Raw genomic sequence first — 20801 nt, 5'->3', positions numbered from 1 at the left:
AACTAGGTGGAAAAATAACAAGTAAGTGGAGTGTGCGCACAGGCTGACCCTGCAACCTCGCCTCCTCACATAACTGTCAAAATCTCCATGCTTTCACCAGGCTTTTACTCAATGAGGTTAGCCCAAAGGTGAGTCTGTTCATCTATAACTCCCCCCCCGCCCCCCCTCTGCCGCCATCCATCCTTTCCTCCTTACCCCCCTCGCTTCTATTTCATCATCCTCCTCTCTCTCTGCTAGCTTTGGGATCGTTCCTTCTCTCCTAACAGTTTGTCCCTGCTCTTCCCCTCCCTCCGCCTCCTCCCTCATGCACTCCCTTTCTCTCCCCTAGTGTATTAAGGGGCTTTGACGCTCTCAGTAAAAGCTGATTTATTCTCTTGGTGGTATCGATCGGTTTCTGCATTAAAGATTATAATTCATTACCCTGGCCCCTTTTAATACATTAAACACTCAAAATAAAAATAAAAAGCTCCCCCACCACCGCACCCAGACTCCCTGTGTCCCGAGGGTGCGGGAAAACACTCTTGTCAAGACGTCCGGCCTGTCATCCTGGAGCCCCAGAGCTCCACCTGTGTGTGTGTGTGTGTGTGTGTGTATCGTGTTATCGATATAGTCACAGGAACACACTCCTCCCTTCACGCACACACTCATGCAGTCTGGTAAAGTTTATGTACACATCGAACACAAGCTAACACATACACATTATCCCAAAGACACAATGACAAATCACTTACATCAGTGGTCAAAACAGTAAACAATGTAGATAGACAGACAGACAGACACAGACAGACAGACAGACAGACAGACAGACAGACAGAGAAAGTTTGCTCTCCTTCAAAGAGTGCACAGCAGAAATCACCAGCTTCTGCTTTGGCCACTAACAGAATACAGATTTAATCCAGACAGTTCAAGTTAAAGATTTGTGTACTGCTTATGTACGCCCCCCTGTTAGTCAATACGGCTGGCCTCTGTGGGACCGTAAGGATTTAAGAAGTGCCATGTGTCCCCCATTGATTTTACCCCAAATGGCCGCACCAATTCCCTGCACAAAACAAGATTGCCCTTCCCCATTGCCTTGACAGATTGATTTTGTATCTTGGCCGTGAGGACTTGAGGAGCAAGCCCTCTGATTCGTCACTCTGATGGACAATTTCCCTTTCCATCCTTACCACTCCCTGTCTCTCCTCTTTCTCCTTCCATTAAAGGACTCTTCTACCTCTAAGCTCTAACTTCTCTCTGTCCGGCCTCCCCCCTCTGCCTCTCTTTCCCTCTGACAGGCTTTCAGACAGTAAATCAGAGACATTGATCCAGCGCAGCGCCCAAGTGTCCTGGATTTTGCTAAAGAGCCATTTTCATTTCACAAGCAGTTTACTGGCCTCGCTACCCCCACCCGTAAACATCGCCCTCCTCCCTCTTCTCTCGCTCTCTCCATCATGGCCTCATCCATACACATCACCCACCTCACCTAACCGCTGAATCCTCTTCTGAGTGCCGGCCGCTGTTTCCTCCCACTTTTTGCTGCCGACTCACACTTTTCGTAGAAGAGAAATACCTTAGTAGACCTGAAACCTTTCAATAATGCATACTGATTGCGCGCACGCACACACACACACACACACACACACACACACACCACACACATCTACTGTACGCTCTTCCACAACCAGGGTCCTGAGGGTCCAGAGCTCCGCAAGGTTTCTTGAATTGGTTCCAAGAGGTCTGACTCCAGCAACATCTGGACTAATTTAACTACCCTGTAATTTGTTTGACATCAGCACCATGAATGCATGTGTAGGTTTTTTTTGGTATTGTAAGTTTCTATGGTTGTGCAAGTTACATTTCTGTCTGCATTCAAGCATCTGCTAGTTTCTGCAATACAGTGTAGTCTGTACTTTAAGTGTTTGCACAGTGACACATTTTCTATTGTTTTGTCTTCATATAACCACATTATTTGTGAAACAGTGACTAAGGGGGTTCACATTCATATTGGTTAAACAGTGTAATCTATCTGTATCATACATATTTGTTTGCACTAAACTTAACACTTAAACTTAGTTACAGATTGTGAACTTTTACAGAAACCTTTTGGTGAGATTGGTTTCTCAACTGCTAGTTTTAAGACTAACAAGGAACTTTGAACCTCACATTTTAAGCCAACATGGACAAGAAGTGCTGAAAGTGATTACAGAAAAAATTCTGTTTGTCATATGCTGTCATGGTTTTTCTTCCCATATAAATGTTAATCTCTGGAGTACTATTCATTTTCTCATGCTGCTTGAAAAACTTCCATTGCACTGTGGTGATTGTCACTGCTTATTGGCATTTTGTCTAATATGAGCCACCTTTGCGGCAGTGTTTATGATTGTAATTAAGTGTGATTAAGTAATTGTAATTAACAGCGCCCTTAACCACCATTCATTTTGTGGTTTGGTGCACTTTTACGTAACAGAAATCCAACTGGAATAATACCTCATCTTGTTACTTTTATAAAGCTGTTCATTCAAAGCTCTTAGCTCAACTTGAATGTGTGACAACCTGAATCTCAACAGCAGAAGCCATAACCTTCTGCCTGCCAGCTAGCAGCCTGCAGGATTGTGAGGCCCTTCATGGAGATAGTATCCCACAACTGCAGATTCAGAGGCTTGGAGGCAGAGAAATGCCTGCAACAGGCATTCACACAAATTAACTAGAAGGACTGGAGGATGACTGTTGACAGCTGTTGTTGTTTCCATGTTAATGTAACTGGTTGATTTTTTGTTTATATGTTTAGTATATGTATGAAGGTCGACATTTCAGTCCAGAAATGTTCGTTCCTGGACATTTAGATAATGGAGAACTTTTCTTGGATATGAATGACTTCCCTTTGGAATATTGCTGTATTCACGCAATGTCTGCCGAACGGGAAGAACGGGAAAACCTCCCTTTATTTTGAATTGGTGTGTTCATGCATTATTCCAAGATTGTTATCCCCACTGCCAGCCTTGTAATCACATCATTTCAATAATATAAATTTGCTACTTTTGTTAAGTATTTAGAAACGGTTCATTAAAACCAGATACAACCATCCCCAATATTTAGCCGTGTTTTACCTTGTCTCTGGTTATGCAACTGTTTAGAAAGATGGCAAGCTTTTTATTTTTAGGGTGGGTAGAATGAATCTATCTCAGTTGATCCCATTAGTTTGTTTGCTGCTTCCATGGCTGTACTATTACTACTACTACTACTATTTCTGAGAATTTCTCCAACGCGGGTGTGACATAGATTTTATAATTTTTTATGATTTTATGAAACAGTTAGAACTGTTTAGGATTTTGCAAAGTTTGCCTGATTAAACTAAGCCTTATAGCGACGGCTATATTGTAGGTAAAGAGAAGTAGGCTACTTCCACTCTTGTTATGGGTAACAAGTGTACAAAGTCACATGTTCCTGCGGGGCCCGTGGTGGATGAGATGGTAAAGAAATATGGTCCTGCCTGTTTTTTTTTTTTTTATTAATTAATTAATTTTTTTTTTTTTTTTAATTGCTTTTAACTGCTTTTTAATGTTTTATGTAAAGCACTTTGAATTGCCCTGTTGCTGAAATGTGCTATACAAATAAAGCTGCCTTGCCTTGCCTTACTACAGCTGTAGCGCGCTGGGTTTGCGTTTTTACAGGGAGGTCACCTGTAGCAACCCTGCCCAGCTGTCAAACTGGGCAGTTGATAACAACACACAGGCCAAAACACAAACAGAAATTCCGTCACGGAACGGAAATTTCAAAAGGAGAAAATACTGGCTTTAGCATTGTTGTTAGAAAACATAGTTTTTCAACTTAGCATGTTTCCTTAATATCTGATGACACATTGTGGTCATGTTTTGATTAAATACAGTAAATTTATTACATATTGCACCTTTAAGAAGGCAAAATATGCCAAAATATTGATCTTTAAAGTAAAAAGACTGCTTCAGAGTGTGTAGCTCTCCCCTCATTTTTCTCAGCCCATAGTTTTAGTCCAACAGAAAGTGTTAACAATGTGACAATGTTTCCACCCCAAATGATCGAAATGGCTGCTATCAGGTAGGGCCACATTTTTGTTATATATACACACACACACACACACACACACACACACACACACACACACACCACACACACACACACACACACACGCACACACACACACACATGCATATAACTGAAATAGCTTATCACACTGCCAATTAACTTCATAAGCCTGCAACAACAACCCAATGAACAGTTGAGACACAGTATGATGAAAACCACATCGAGCCAAATAGCTGCAATTAAAACTATTCAGCTAAATTGCAAAAGCCCCCACCATATAGTGCCACGGCAGACAAATACAGGTTTAAAATGAGAGCCACTTAAAAAAAGACACAATGCAAAAGCAATAATCCAAATTACAGAGTAACAATTTGAAGTTTTGTGTTCTCCATCTCCCTGCTGGAAGAAACTCAAGTAGAACGGAAACAAATATTTTAAGTGCCAAGAAAATGTTGACAAGGCAGCCTACTGTACTGTATTAGACTGCAACTAACACAGTCAGCAACAGCAGTCATCAGCCTGAAATAATTCTTCATCAAACACCTGAGAGTTCACTGCCGTTGGATACTGTCAACCGAACAAGCAGTGGACATTTTTCAACACACACACACTTGCACAGCCTTCTTTAACACCGTTTTTAACTATTAAAGGTATTACGACTACACACACACACACACACACACACACACACACACACACACACACACACACACACACACAGGGCCAACAGGATTATCAGTGTATGTTCAGGATGATGGCAGGGAATCAGCCTTCAAGTTAACGAAACAGTTAGCATAATTGTTCTTCATCTGTCATCTCAAACAGATCTGTGGACTATTCGAATCCCACAGTGAAAGAAAGAGAGAGAGAGGGAGAGAAAGAGAGAGAGATTACTGACGGTGATGAAAATTGGTCGGAGGATAATGAGTCTCGTTGTCTTTTCATCCTCTCATCCTCTGTCTCTTTCTCTCCCTCTCTTTCATTACTCAGAGTGACTGGTCGTGGAGTAGCTTCACAGTCTGCTGCTTATTAAAAAATCCAGAGCGCCTTTAGATGAGTTCATCAGGCTCTCCATCTCTCTTTTTCCCTCCATCTCTACATCCTCCCGCCGGCTCTGCATCCTCTCATCTCCACCTTTTTTCCCTCCCCCTCTCTCAGTTTGAACTCCTACATCCTTCCTCTCTCTGTCTCTTTATCCCTCCCTCTTCCATCTGTTTATTTTTTCCACCAAACAGTGAGAAAGACATGAGGAGGAGGAAGAGGAGACGGAGGCCCAGGCAGAGAGGGAATCAAAGAGCTCAGAGGAAAAGACAATCACCTTTGTGACAGATGAAGCTTTTATAGAAAAATGGGGCTTTCTCCCAATTTCCTGTTGATATTATTTGTAGTTTATTTTCCCCCTGACACCCCCCCTCCTTCCGTTGTCTCAACACACCCCTCCTCCCTGTGCGTCTTCTCCACCGTGGCAGATTGTTTGGAATCAATAAAGATGGTTGATGGCAGATGAAAGTCGTGGGGCGGGACGGTGGCTCACTAAACACTCAATTCGCTTCACACAAATCACCGCCTGCGTCCCGCCGACACGTGATGGCTACATCCTGCAACAAACAATTAAAAACTCATACAGATGTAATGTAGGGAGAAGCATGATGGCGTTTGCATATTTATGCATATTTACACATATGGTGAGTCCTGAGAGGCAGACAGGGTGAATGGGATTTGGACAGCATAGAGACATAAAGGAAATAAAGAGAAGGAAGGAGGGAGGGTTGATGATTGTTGTTAAAGTTAACAGGTGCTGCGGTCGTCCAAAAAAAGGGAAGCTGTTAAGGTGAAAAATTGTAAAATGATATTGTTGGCAGGGTATTTAGATCCTTTACTCAATTAGTTACACTACAATATAAACATACTTAATTACAAGTATTCAAGGTTGTATTTAAAAGACCAGTGTAAAGGATTTAGTGCCATTTGGCGGTGAGGTTGCAACCAAATGAATACCCCTCCCCTCTCCCCTCCCTTTCCCAGCGTAAAGTAGAACCTACAGTGGCCGTCAGGTAACTTAAAAATGGGAAAGGCCCTCTCTAGAGTGTGTTTGGTTTGTCCATTCTGGGCTACTGTAGAAACATGGTGGTGCAACATGGCAAACTCCGTGGAAGAGGACCCACTCCTGATATGAAGGGCTCATTCTCAGCTAACAAAAACACAATTCTTAGTTTGATTGATTGATTTTATTTGATCACTTAAATATAAAAATATGAAACAGTACATGTGTCATACATTAAAAATACATAACTAGTCAGGGATGACTAGCCCAAAGACTTATTTCCATTGTGGTCCCTAAAGTTTCACGTGATTATACACTAATGGAAACATAGTCATCAATATTATATTCCTGCCAATAGATCACCCTTAATCACACTGCTCATTGAAGCAAAAACACAGCATTATGTATTTAAATTTTTTATAATACCAATGTATCAAATGTGAAGACAATGTTAGATTGTGAAAACTGTTGCTGGTAGTGCTGAGAGTTACTACCTGAAACTGCAATATTCAATGGCCAATGGGCTCCATAGCGCCCCAAAACGCAAGGGTTGGGATAAAGTTTTTTTTTTAGATCAATTTGTTGTTGTTGTTTTTTTTTATATTTAGAACATACAGAACATACAAATACAGTTGAACAAGAACAAAAACCCTCTCACACCCTCTGCGGTCTCAAGGAAAACAAAAACAAACAAACAAAAACAGAAATCACACCTTGCCTAGTCACTCTCCTCTAATTCTTGTGATGCTGAGGTCATTAGGACTGATACTTGTGCTGCTGCGTTTTTCCACAAGTCTATAGTCGATGATTTGGCTTTGCTAATCCTTGTTGTAGAGAGCTCAAGCATAACTATGTCTAGAAAATACACCAACCATTACATACAAAGTGAGTGGGGGGGGGGGGAGCCAGCGCTGAGCTATCATTTTCTTGGTTGCGGTTGAGCCGGCTAGCCAAATTTTCTCCCAAGCAGGTGTAATTTAGAGTCGTTGTTAAGTAACAAAACAATCGGGTCAGTAGGAAATCACATCAGATATTACTGATGTTATTTTATTCCAGAACTCATGCACCTGTTCACACTCCCAGACCATGTGCAGGAAAGTTCCAGTTTGTTCAGGTTGACAGAACGTGCAATAGGGAGTGGGAATGACTTTAGAGACGTATCTCTTCTGAGGAGTCCAATATGTCCTATGACATATGCTGAAGTGGATATACTGGTGATTTGGGTTCTTGGAGCAATGGGAAATGTTGTCCCAAACTCTCCCAATTAATTGCATTCCCCTCAGGGCTCAGCTCTTGCTCCCATTTACTTGCTATTGGGAGTTCTCCTATAGATACTTGCAACAGTTTAGCATAGATCTTGGACGCTAATCCTCTCACAGGAAAATCAACGAACCATTTAATGACTGGGTGCGCCTCAAGACTGTTTTCCCATGGTACTCCATAACATTTTAGGGCTGATCTTAAGCGCAGATACAAGAAGAAGGATGTCCTGGGGACCTCAAAACTAGCTCGGGATAAAGTTATTTTGATGTTCACGGGAATTGGTAGGAGCGTTGCCCGCATATTAAGGAATTTATGATACATTTTTGAATTTTTTTCACCCGACAGGAAGTCAGCCATCTTGGATTTTGTGTGTTAATTTTCATTTTACAAACTCGTTTGAAGACTTTAGGATGTACGTAATTATTTTCAAACTAATAATTATTTTGATTGATATTGTAACCGGGCTTGGTTGTGGCACGTCGGCTCTATAGCGTCCCCCAATGAGTTCTAAAACTCCTACTATGGGGGTTCATTGGATTAATTTAAAATGTGGTTGCTATAATCCTCTGACTAACGTGCCGCTAAACTGCAAAGGACTAGTCGATCACTCGAGCGATGAAATTTGAAATACGTCATTTCCGGCACTACAGACTCCAAGGAACTAATGTCTAACTTGTGTGCACAGTTGGGTGCCTGGTTATCTCACCTGGTAGAGCGGGTGCCCATATATAGAGGTTTACTCCTAGACGTAGTGGCCGTGGCTTCGACCCCAACCTGCGGCCCTTTGCTGCATGTCATTCTCCATAAAAGCCTAAAATGCCCCCCAAAAAAAATCTTTAACTTGTGTGTGTAGTGTCTGACAATTACAGAAATTTACAGCCACGTCAACCAGCATCCAGTCAGTACCCCCAACGTGTGGCAAGGTGCGAGGGCCCATTCATCACCACTAGCATCTTTAATGTATATTAGTATTGGAAAAACACTACACACTCAACCATATGACTGATGCTAATATACTGCCAATTTATACATTAACTTTATATATTGCTGTGTAGTTTAATCTAACAAATCATCATATATTTGACGCAGATATTTTTTGTGTGTATAATCTTTAAAGTAACTAGTACCAATAGGGATCAAATTCAAATAATGCAGTAAAAAGTATACTATTTCCCTCTGAAATGTAGTGAAGTATGAAGTGATATAAAATAGAAATACTCAAGTAAACTTCAGTACAGTACTTGAATAAATCTTCTTACTTTCCACCACTGCAAACAGATAAGCAAGGTCCCTCTTTCTGTTTCCTTCACATTTAGAAGCGAGAAAAAAAAATAAGGAACTATTCAAAGTGTTCCCTCGTGACGTCCCAGCTCACTGATTCATATCAAGAAATAATCAATTCATACACACCAGGAGCCTGTGTGATTTGTTTTAATAAGCTTTTGTCATTGTCTCACACATATGCGCACACACATACTGGAATACCAATATTCTAATAGCACAGGACACATAACTCTTAGCTTGATGCACCACTGAACACAGAAAACAAAGGTCAAGTTAGAGTGCAGCTTAAGGTCGATTTTTCATGAGACTTATCAGTATAATTTCACACCTTCATCACCTCTCTCAACCATTCATGGAAAAAAGGAACTAAATAACATCTGCAGAAGAGCCAGTGTGCACTTCAAAAAAGCAATCACCTATTTAGGAATTATCTTCCTGCTGAAGAAGGTTTTGATCTGTGACGAGGAATCTGGATGCTGAGCGTAGCGGTGTGTATCCACAGCAACCAAATCTGACAAATCGACTCTCAGAGTTTACTCTTGATTGTGGCCTCTGTGGGAGACAAAAAAATCAACTTGTAAAACAGAGGAAGAGAGCACTTTACCTCGGTTATGCAGCGGTTAATAGCATTTTGGCTTCTGGAACGCCTGGTTGCTTCAGAGGGATCGGTTAGAGCGGATTAGTCACTCTCAGACCAACATGGCTTAAGACACACTGAAAACATGCAAACACACGCACATACACATCAAACAGACAGACAGTGTGGGTAGTGCCAGGTGTTGGAGACACATAAGGTTTATAGTGGAGACTTGGAGGCCTGCCTGCAGCAACTCTATCACACAGACAGACAGTTCCGGTCCATCTACCAGCCAAGCACCGCTACTGCTCGCTCACTGCTGCTAGAAAATCTGCTGTACATCCATTAGAGGAGAAAGACACCAACAGCTAGTGCAGACTTTTTTTTTTAAAGAGACACACACCTGCATTTTTTGAAAATAACATCTTTAGTCAAATGACCCAGTGTGAAGATATGAAAGTGCTGATTTCATGCTTCAAGTAAAGAGTTGATGCAGTGTCACAGTTTGAAACTGTGGCATGTTGAGCAGAATCTAAGAGTTTCCTCCTCATCACAGAAGTACAGGGTAGAAACAGGCCATCTAACTCTAAAGCTGGATGAATTCATGGTTCAGTTCTTATAAAAGCTAATATTACACATAAGCCTTTAAAGCAGCATTCGGTCAGCTGGGGGGAAGAAGCTGTAAACACAACAGTGATATGATATCAAAATCATTATAGCAAATATGTTAGCAAACAGCAATCCCCCAAAATATTCAGGTTGGTGATTGCGTTTTCTTTCATGTTCTTTTCTGTGTTCTTCTTTTATTAACATATTGCCGACATTGGTATGCATTGTATTTCATAATCATGTTAGTCCTGTTACAAGTTTATTTTTGAAATGGGTTATAAGATAAATCATAAGATTGCTGTTGTCCTCTCTGCAGACGGCCTCTGAGCGAGGCGAAGGTCCTGAAAGATACATGTACGCGTTTCATGTTCTTTATGGGTTCTTTTATGTCCATAAACATCTGGCAACCCCATTCACTGCTCTACTGAGTGTTACTGCCAGCAAGACAGTGTGTAATGTATTGACTCAAAATAAACTACCTTGCCCGAGTTCATGTTAATGAACATGTAATCCAGTGCAACATTGTAGCACATTGATGTGTTTTTAATAGTTTTCGCCTACACAGGAAATATTTGTAATAAGGATCAATTCATTGTCGGTTCTGGCATTTTCATAGGATTTATTGTCAATAAGAAAATATAAAATGTCACTAGCCTTAAAGGGGTGGTTCAGAATTTTGGACATAGGACCTCATTTCAAAACCAGTGTGTTATTTATCAGTGGAGACCGTTTTCAACACTTTTCATCCAGTCCTTCCAGTTGCAGAGTTCGCTGGTGCTAGGCTAGCGCAAGTCAACAGTAACTGCTAGCCTGCCATTAAAACTGTCTTACCCACTCCACAGTACACCCGAGGCAAATAAATTATAACGCCAGACTATCGATGTAAATGTCTGTTGATAGAATAATGTTAGAAATAAAATCTTCCTTGCATCTCAATGATTGCATTACATTTTGAGGGACTAGTTTCTCAGCAGTGGCGGAATTTTACTTTACGTTAGTAGTACTGCGCCGAAAAGTAAACAGAGAAGCACACCGGCAGAGACTATACTCAAGTGGTGAATGTGTAATAACTTTTGGTAGGCTACTCTAGCTAATAAAGCTAGCCCCTTTCATAACGTTAGCCTAGCTGCTACTAATAGATTGAGACTTACAACGTTAGTGGAGATAATGTTACAGTTCAATGCATTGTGTTGATTCCTTTGTGCAATGTACTCTGCTTCTGTAGCAATGAGTGACAGCGGCAGGTAAATAAACTCGCTTTCTCGGTAGCCTAGGTAATATCACTCCGCCGCTGCTGTAGCCTATGCTACCAACTACAGGGAACAAAGTATAACTATTGCAATGCGATGCAAAGGTAGTTTTATTTCTAACATTATACTATCAACAGACATTTACATAGATAGTCTGGCATTATAATTTATTTGCCTCAGTTGTACTGTGGAGTGGGTAAGACTGTGTTTTTAATGGCAGGCTAGCAGTTACTGTTGACTTGCGCTAGCCTAGCACCAGCGAACTCTGCAACTGGAAGGACTGGATGAAAAGTGTTGAAAACGGTCTCCACTGATAAATAACACACTGGCTAACTTTGAAATGAGGTCCTATGTCCAAAATTCTGAACCAACCATTTAACCTTTTTTTTTTTTTTAAAGATTATTTTCATGGGCATTTTTCGGCCTTTATTTTTGACAGGACAGCTGAAGACATGAAAGGGGAAAGAGAGAGGGAATGACATGCAGCAAAGGACCACAGGTCAGAGTTGAACCCGGGCCCGCTGCATCGAGGAATAAACCTCTACATATGGACGCCCGCTCTACCAACTGAGCTATCCGGGCGCCCACTAGCCTGATCCTTTAAGCTCATATTCACATACATTTTTATCCACAAAATTTTCAAAAACCTTGTACTAGTAAAAAAACTAGTAAACACTTACATATTTAGGTTTTTATATAAATTAGAGAGTATAAGGGCATCACAGTTTGAGATCCCATTATTTTTATTATTTGATCTTCCCTGAGGCCCACATTGAAATGAGAGAGAAATCCTTCCCCGTATCGGCAACTTCTGATCAGATGTGTCTGCAAAAAAGATTTAAAAAATTAAGACTCTTAAGCCTATGTCTGACTTTAAAGCTTATGTGGGAGATACGGCTGCAGAGTTGATTGGATTCTGCTCTTATATTTAATAGGCTGCGCCCCTTTTTTCTTCTACTCTTCTTTGACTCCTTGTCTTGTCAGGTCACACGTGAAACACTTTAAATCCTCAGTTTATGGTATGTTTTCATTTTGTCTTGTGTATCTAAGGGGGCTCGTTTTTTATGCCTGCTGCTTTTTTGGCAAACACGTCCTAAAACATACTGACTTGTGAAGGTATGCATACTGTATATATATACAGTTGTGTTCAGAATAATAGCAGTGTGTTTAAAGAAGTGAATAATGCTCAAAATCCTTAGAATAGCTTTTAATTCCATAATATCAATGCATTGGGAACACTGCACATTCAATTCCAAATCAAAACATGGCCAAAATTGATCAAGCTTGTGTTATACCTTTACAGAAAGTGAAGAAAAAGGAATATTAGGCTGTTCAAAAAAAATAGCAGTATTTGCATTTTTCTTTACAAATTCAAACATTTACTGTATAAACTGAAAAACGTCTCAAGGGTTTGCTTTACTTTGAATCACTGCACTAATATTTAGTTGCATAACCATTATTTCTGAGAACTGCTTCACATCTGTGTTGCATGGAGTCGACCAACTTCTGGCACCTGTGAACAGGTATCCAGCCCAGGACGATTGAATTACATTCCAAGATTCCTCAATATTACTGAGTTTTGCCTCAGAAACAGCATTTTTGATGTCACCCTACAAGTTTTCTATGGGATTGAGGTCTGGGGATTGGGCTGGCCACTCCATAACATCAATTTTGTTCATCTGGAATCAAGACTTTGCTCGCTTACTGGTGTGTTTTGGGTCATTGTTTTGTTGAAAGACCCATTTCAAAGGCATTTCCTCTTCAGCATAAGGCAAAATGACCTCTTCAAGTATTTTGATGTATTGAAACTGATCCATGATCCCTGGTATGCGATAAACAGGCCCAACACCACAGTATGAGAAATATCCCCATAACATGATTTCTGCACCATCATGCTTTACGGTCTTCACAGTGTACTGTGGCTTGAATTCAGTGCATGGGGGTCGTCGGACAAACCAAAGAAACAAACAAAAAGAACAATTTTGCTCTCATCAGTCCACAGAATGTTGCGCCATTTCTCCTTTGGCCAGATAATGTGTCCTTTGGCAAATTTCAACCTATTCAGTACATGTCTTTTTTTCAGCAATGGGACTTTGCGGGGGCTTCTAGTTGATAGCTTTTCCTGGAGCTGATCATTGGTTGAGTGTTTGCCATTTTGGCTATTCTTCGATCCATTCGAATGGTAGTTGACCGTTTTTTCCCACGTCGTTCAGGCTTTGGATGCCATTTCAAGGCATTTGAAATCATTTTGGCTGAGCAGCCTATAATTTTCTGCACTTCTTTATGTTTTCCCCTCTCCAATCAACTTTTTAATCAAAGTCCGCTGTTCCTCAGAGCAATGTCTGGAACGATCCATTTTGCTGAGTATTCCAGTGTGAAATGCACTATAACCAGCATGGACAACATTTGCTTCCTTCCTTCTTAAATATGGGCCATAACTGACACCTGTTTCTTCACAGAATCAATCACCTCACTAAGTGAACACAACACTGCTATTATTTTGAACATGCCCCTTTCAATTACACAGAATGAGCAGCATGCATGTCATGACTGTTGGGTCTGTTGGTTTTCTATGACTCTACAACACTTACTAGTAAATTATTTGCCATGTAGAAATATCACTTCTACCAAAAAAAATGATTTATGAGGTTAGTGATGACGGACTGCTATTATTTTGAACACAACTGTATGTATGTATATATATATATATATATATATATATATATATATATATATATATATATATATATATATATATATATATATATCCTTGAACTGTTGCATATTAATGATATACAGAGTGATACATTCAAACCCCAGACACATTTCTCCGTTGCTTTGACTTTACTGCCACTGAGACCAAGAATCCTCCTTTCATTTAAAATTAAACACAACACTCTTGCATATAGCTTCAATGTCTGCCAAGATTCTGTTGAACGTTTGTCTGTTTGTTGTGTTTCCCTTTTCTTATTTCAGTTCATGTATAGCTACTATTTTTTGTCACAGTACTCTGGAAAGTGAAAATATTAAAATAAATTAAGCCTGATTATTCTAATTGCTTTGTGAGGTCTAAAAGCACTGACAGAGGCAGGTTGTTCATTCAGGTCCACAGTTTACATCGCCAACTTCTTACTGTGTATCAAGAGCATGAGACTTAGAGGGACTCTTCTCTATTTGATTAATTCAAGTAAATGTAAGATTTTTACCAAATGCAGGACCGAGCAGCTGTACAAAACTTGTAGAGGTGAAAATTTGCAACTTTCTGATTCTTTTGTTGGTCTTGAGTTTGGCTTTGGCAGCAGCTGTGTGCCAAGAAAAGCAAAACGTTTTATAAAAGTAGAAAGCACGAGATAGTTGAGACCTCTCTCTCAAAATGTTTGGGAGGCGAGAGGTGAGTTTGATTTATAGCAGTGGTAAAGCAAGACATTAGAGGTTAAGGCTGCAGTTGTAATACCAACGCTTAATTTGAATAATTGAGTGAATGACTGATCATGTTTAGGAGCCCAGACTGCTTGGCATTATAAAACTATCAATCATGGGTGTAATCAAAACAAATGAGTGAAGTCATCATGTCACAGCTCGAGCCAACGTAAAATGTACGTATTTACTAAACTTTATTCAACCATACAGATCAATCTGCAATGAGGGCACAGGACTTTTGATTAGTCCATTTTAAAAAGCAGGTGAGACAGGACTTGCAGATTGAAGGAGGAACCTTGGAGGCTTAAAACATGATTGTTATGTTTTTGTTTAAACCAAACCCTTTACACCTTCAGAGGAAAAAGATTTGAATATATTCTTCTTCGGCAACAGTTTGTAAATGAGCGAGCTTGAGGCCAGCAGTGCCCAATGCAAAAAGCCATTTTCATGTAATTGAGGTGCAACAATTGGCAATTTATTCCCAAAATATGAAGTGCTGGTTGGAGGAAATGTGAGGGTTTCCTCTCTAAATGCAGCCCTTACTTTTTCCACACAGGGGTTTAGACTAGCCATCTACAAACAGATTCCTTTTGAAAGAGTAAATAACATGTTGACACACACCATGCAGGTTACCTGAACAATAAGCTGCTGTCATTGGTCAGCTAAAGAGGTGGACACAGAAATGAGGGCAAAACACAGATGATTGGCTAAGAACACACATTCTAATTTGCTTACTTTCTGAGAGTGAGATCAGAACAACAGCTGGGAACAGTAACCAGGTGTCCATCCAAATGTAGTGCAAATTTGAACCAAATTTTCAGAAAATCGGCAGAAGAAAATGCTAGTTTGTGTGTGCATTCACTATTACTACTATTATACGAGTAGGTGGTGGCCTGTCTCTCCGCTTCTGCTCTGTATTGCCGTTGTCAAAATCCCCTCACTTCGGGAAACAACAACAAACTTTGAGCTAGCAAGCTACATGCTGAAAATGGCAAGTTTTTAAGACAATGTGGGTACTGCAATAAGGCAGGCCTGTTTGGTTCTTTCAGGGAATGATTGTAAAGGTTTACAAAGAATATGTTTACGGCATTTACTATCTAACTGGGACAATTTGGGGGCAAATGGTGGGAATTGCTACGGCCAAAGTACGAACGGCCATCCACTGGTAAGAGAACATTTAACCATGTATCCAGCTGATTTAAATAGCTCACGTTACTGTATTGTGTGAACCGTTATCTTCATTTAATATTTGTATTGTATTTGTATTTGTATGTGGCTTCTTCTTGCAAAATGCTCCACCAGAACAAGTTCATTCCCAAGACCATTTTGCAGCGCAGCCTTTGCTGCATCCAGAGCTTAGTGCCGCCCAAGATGATTGTGATTGGTTTGAAGAAATGCAAAAAATATTTTCTCCTATCCTAGTATGTGTGGTGTGGCCAGACCTTACTCCACAGCACTGTGGAGATAGGTCTGGCAATGCGAGACTAGTTGTCTTTATACCACTGCAGAAGAAGAAGAGGTGAAACGAGATGACATAATTAAAAGAGCGCCACACAGATCTGATCTTTTTGTCTGCTGTCAATTTTCATCTGTTCGGTGGAAGATTAAGTCACATGCTTCATGGATGTCGTGATTCAGTCTGTTTCCATTGCACTCTTTCACATTTTGCTTTTATCGATAAACCCAATTTTCCACCTCAGCCAAGCGGCAAAACCTTTTTGCAATTTTTTGAGCTTTTATAGAATTTTAAGTGTTTCCACACAGGTTTTCTTATGCGCAAATTGAAAATGTGCATAAAAACAGGTGGACGGAAACTCCATGACTGCACACACACCACAGTGGCCTACACTTCAAAGTGTCTCATATGCTGATAAAATCCAGATGTAATGTAATACACTTTCAATTACATTTACCCACATACTGTTTGTATATGTTAGCCAGATCACAAATCTGATTGCATCCATCTTGGTTTCCCAGGACTAAGTCGTCATTTCTGCTTATTTGTGAGTTAAATTAATAAGATACCATGTGTTGATTAGTGAGCTTCTAACTATCTCTCAGAAAGAAAGCTAATAAGCATACTTGCTAAAACGTTTAACAAACTTAACTCCTTTAAGTTTTTTTATCGTGCCAAGCCTTAAATAATCCCATAATTAATAGGTTTTAAGTCTTTATTTTTCCCTCAAGCTGGTTATGTGGATTGTATTTAGTGCTATAATTGCATCTCATAAAAGACGTGAATGGTTATTCCAATAAAGTAAATACATTGGCAAAAGGAAAGTAAAAATGTCTTTAGTTGTGCAATAAACCTTAAAAAAAAAAAAAAAAAAAAAAAAAAAAAAAGCAAAGTGTACATTTCATCTTGTTTATTCTGCTATGCTGCTTATTGAAATTATTCTGGACCATAACTCAGTATTTTAACTCAAAACAAATGGCAATTGTGTTCAAATAGATGTAATTGATTAAATAAATAAATAAATAAATCAATAAATAAATTCACAAGTGAAATAACAAGGCAGTTTCTCAGTTTGTCAGCTATGGAAAAGGCCATGCCAATAAACACAATATATACATTAGATGGACTGTATGTCATATGTGCATCTCTGAATGTGCTCGTGTGTGTGTGTGTGTGTGTGTGTGTGTGTGTGTGTGTGTGTGTGTGTGTGAAAGACAACTCACTGGCAGGGAAGTACAGTGGGAGGGTCTGCAGATACAGCTCCTTATCCGTTGGCAAGAACACACAGAAGATGACTCTGTCCAGCTGACACACACACACACACACACACACACACACACACACACACACACACACACACACACACACACACACACACACAAAATGACCTTTATTACAAGCATATGCAATAACCATGAATTCATCAACAGCAAGGGGGAAACAATGTAACAGTATGTGACATTGTGCGAAGGCGATATCAGGAGAATGTAGCTAATGCATCAGTCCATTACTCTCCTATTAGCTTCCTATTATGGCCATGCCACAACACAGCGCTTATGACACTGTGAGCTGGGACAGAGTGCTGCAAATATACTGTGTGTGTGTATGTGTGTGTGTGGCAGGGTGGGGGTGTGAAAAAGAGAGAGAGAGAGAGAGAGAGAGAGAGAGAGAGAGAGAGAGAGAGAGAGAGAGAGAGAGAGAGAGAGAGAGTACAAGCTCCTTTGTCTATAAGTACTTCTATTGTAAAAGTGTTTGTGTGTATGATTGGATGTGTGTATACGGGAAGGATAAGTAACTGTGTTTTTGCGCATGTTCCTGAGTGTTACACTGTGGCATTCGGCCCTCAGTTTCTCTCATTACTGTGTGAAACACTATTCAACTCAATTCAAAATCACCACTGCACGCACACACACACACACACACACACACACACACGCACACACACAGACACACACACACACACACACACACACACAGACAGACAGACAGACAGACAGACAGACAGACAGACAGACAGACAGACAGACAGACAGACAGACAGACACACACACACACACACACACACACACACACACACAGCCATAAAGATAATAGCTTTCAAATAATATTGAGACACTGGTCGAGTGAGTGCAACTACTTTCTATCAATAAACAATCTTTATGCTCTGTGCTCTTGTGTTCTTCGGATCACTGCAGTCTAATATTTACATTATATTCTGTATAGCTGGACACACTGTACAGTAAACAGCACTCTATGTAGCCTGATGATTAAAGTTACTGTAGCTGCAGTAAAGAGATGATTCCAGGGATATAATCTCCACTGTGACCTCTTATTTCTCACCCTCCGACAAACATTATTACCTCCCTAATGTCTCTACAAAGGTTTGGATTTTTCCGTTTTGGGGTTAGGCAGAGCAATTTATAGCCCAGCTGTTCACTTTCTGCTTGGTTTTGGAGTTTAACTGTCATTGCTTTCAAAGGCAGCTATTTCAGCAGCCTGCTAGCCTGCAGCCCAATGCTTGTCGCACAATTACCATCCTATTCTCGCCAGGATTTGAATGGTGGCTAAAAGGGAAGATACTGAAATGTGTGGTAAGTAACTACATCCCTTGGGCTAAGGTTTGAAATCCCTAACCTCCACGTTGCGATGCCTCCACTTGCATCATTTTTCAGCCTCCCTCATTCAAATTAAAGCAAATGCTTGCGAGGAGAGATGCAAAATGGCGTAACACTTTATTTGAAGGGGTGTACATAAAACTAACATGACACTGTCATTATTATGACATTTGACCGAGCTAAAGGCAGCTAACTATAGTTAGCAACAAGTCCAAAACTCAATAAATCACCTCGGTACTGCATTTACTGTTGTCAAACTGATCTTATAACTTTTAAGACATCTTAATGGCAAGTCCAAATGGGTCCACTTTACTTGAGGTTATGGATATTATTCATGACAACGTCATATAAGCATTTGATGATGAAATCAAACTTCATGACAGGTTCAAATTGTTTCACTTTACTTGAGGTCAAGGAAAAATATTCATTACACAATTATAATGCTCTCATGACAGCCAATGTAAAAAACAACATCTTAATGACAGTTTAATGTAATGTCAACACATAAAGCTAAATAGTTTATTAAAGTTTGATAATTGGGCCTGTCATGACATATTTATGACAGGTTATGTTGTGTAGGTTAATGTCAAGTTGTCATAACACAGATTGTTGTCTTCGCTAAAGTCAAGTTGTCATGACAAAGACATCTCGGACAATGCTAACTTTGCATTAAAAGTGTCATAATTTCCCGAATGACACTGAATGACAACAGTCACGAACACTCAAAATGACTCCTTCATGTTCATGACAGATGTCATGTCATAATAATAAGTGTCATGTCAGTCTTATGAACACCCCCTTCAAATTTCAGTTAGTATTTAATTTGTGAAATATAACAACTATGAAACTTATGAGCTGCCTTGGGTTTTACTTTCTTGATTTACGAATAAATGATTCATGTTATTTGTTATTACACTTGATGCAGAGCGTTGGTGCATTGCCCCGTGTCTTGAGTCCATTTTGTCTTACTGTGTGTGTAATTTTCAATTTCATTTTCTACAACTACAACTCTCCAAGCCAGAGTAAGCCCCACAAACCAGTGTAAAAAAATGCAAAATGGAGCGGGTTCAATTACAGAATAAACCTCCTCTGGTGAGCATTTTTACTTTATATGTATGCAAATAAACTCCGTCTCACGATCTGATTCGTTCACACTAAAACGTTTTTCCCAGTGGACATATTTCTGTGCAGAATTTAAATAAGAGCCTTGTTGATTTGGCTTTCTGGTCTTGTGTTCAGCCGTTTAAGTCTTGTAGACTGTTGTCTTCCATGGTGAGACGTGTAATGTTTAATGTTGGTTTGTTGAGCTTGGCTGACGGCATCAGTCGACTGGTATTGCTACAGAGACTCTGGAGACTCCAGTGCTAACAATAACATCGTCAACACCCTCTCTGGGAGGCGATACAGCACGGTGGTTAGAGACAGAAAGAACGACTGAAAAGGGGAGGAGACCTTAAGAGTAAATGAGGAGAGTTTAGAGCATGTTAACGACTGATTGGAGAGTTTCCTCTTTGTTCCAATCTCCCATCAGCCCCCCCTCTCCCCCTCCATCCCTCCCCTCCAGTCATCTATTCCATCATTTTGTCTTTTCTTCGCTCGCTGTTTCTCCGGAGAGAAAGTGTGTGTGTGTGTGTGTGTGTGTGTGTGTGTGTGTGTGTGTGTGTGTGCGTGCGTGTTTGTGTTCGTCGGGTTTAGTCCCGCAAGGAGCCAATTAAAACGCAGACTTGGCCATGAGCATGAGAGCCAGAGCTTGGGAGTGTGTGTTTAGATGTATGTTTGTGTGCGAGTGTCACTGTGAGTGTGCGTGTGTGTGTTTTTTCTCAATTCATTCTTCTCCTCGCTCCCACCAGAAAACAAACACAACAGCTGCGAAAGGAATAATACCTTGAGGAAATGGTAGGGAAAAATTGCCAATCATGCAGACACAAACACATACGCACCTTGTCATGATGCTCATCCAGATACTCCCTCACAGTCGCCAACGCCTCGTGCACAGCCTGCTCAGGTGGATATCCTACATAAACAAAAATATACACACTGAATTTGCAAGAACAAGTGCATTGACGGATCTGTGTGTTTGTGTTAGGTCGTTGTCTGCGCTGTTCTTTTCCACTATCCTAACACTCTTTATATTCTGTGTTTTTTCACTTCCTCTCACCCCGACTCGACTATTCCGATGAGGTGCAGACATAACACACTTGTTGGTTCCGAGGAGACAGATGAAGAAAGACTACAGTGCTTC

At 40.3% G+C, this 20801-nt stretch overlaps 1 protein-coding gene across 3 annotated transcripts in view; it reads right to left on the bottom strand.

Annotated features, from left to right (window-relative positions):
- Positions 1 to 8763: 8763 nt before the first annotated feature.
- The window catches only part of macrod1 (mono-ADP ribosylhydrolase 1), a 111873-nt gene continuing 99835 nt past the window's right edge, over positions 8764 to 20801 (bottom strand). For 2 of the 3 annotated variants that reach the window (XM_031303028.2, XM_031303026.2), the window contains 3 exons: positions 20500 to 20573; positions 17168 to 17249; positions 8764 to 9184 (listed from right to left, as the gene is read on the bottom strand). In XM_031303028.2, coding sequence (XP_031158888.1) covers positions 9159 to 9184; positions 17168 to 17249; positions 20500 to 20573 — 182 coding nt within the window. In that variant the 3' untranslated portion in view covers positions 8764 to 9158. Of the gene's footprint in view, positions 9185 to 15121; positions 15151 to 17167; positions 17250 to 20499; positions 20574 to 20801 lie in introns of all 3 variants that reach the window. The other variant, XM_031303027.2, reaches the window with a different exon arrangement.

Source organism: Sander lucioperca, chromosome 1 (genome assembly GCF_008315115.2).
Source record: "Sander lucioperca isolate FBNREF2018 chromosome 1, SLUC_FBN_1.2, whole genome shotgun sequence".
Lineage (NCBI taxonomy): Eukaryota > Metazoa > Chordata > Actinopteri > Perciformes > Percidae > Sander > Sander lucioperca.
Note: the sequence above shows the minus strand (reverse complement) of the source record. Positions and strands in the feature narration are given on the sequence as shown.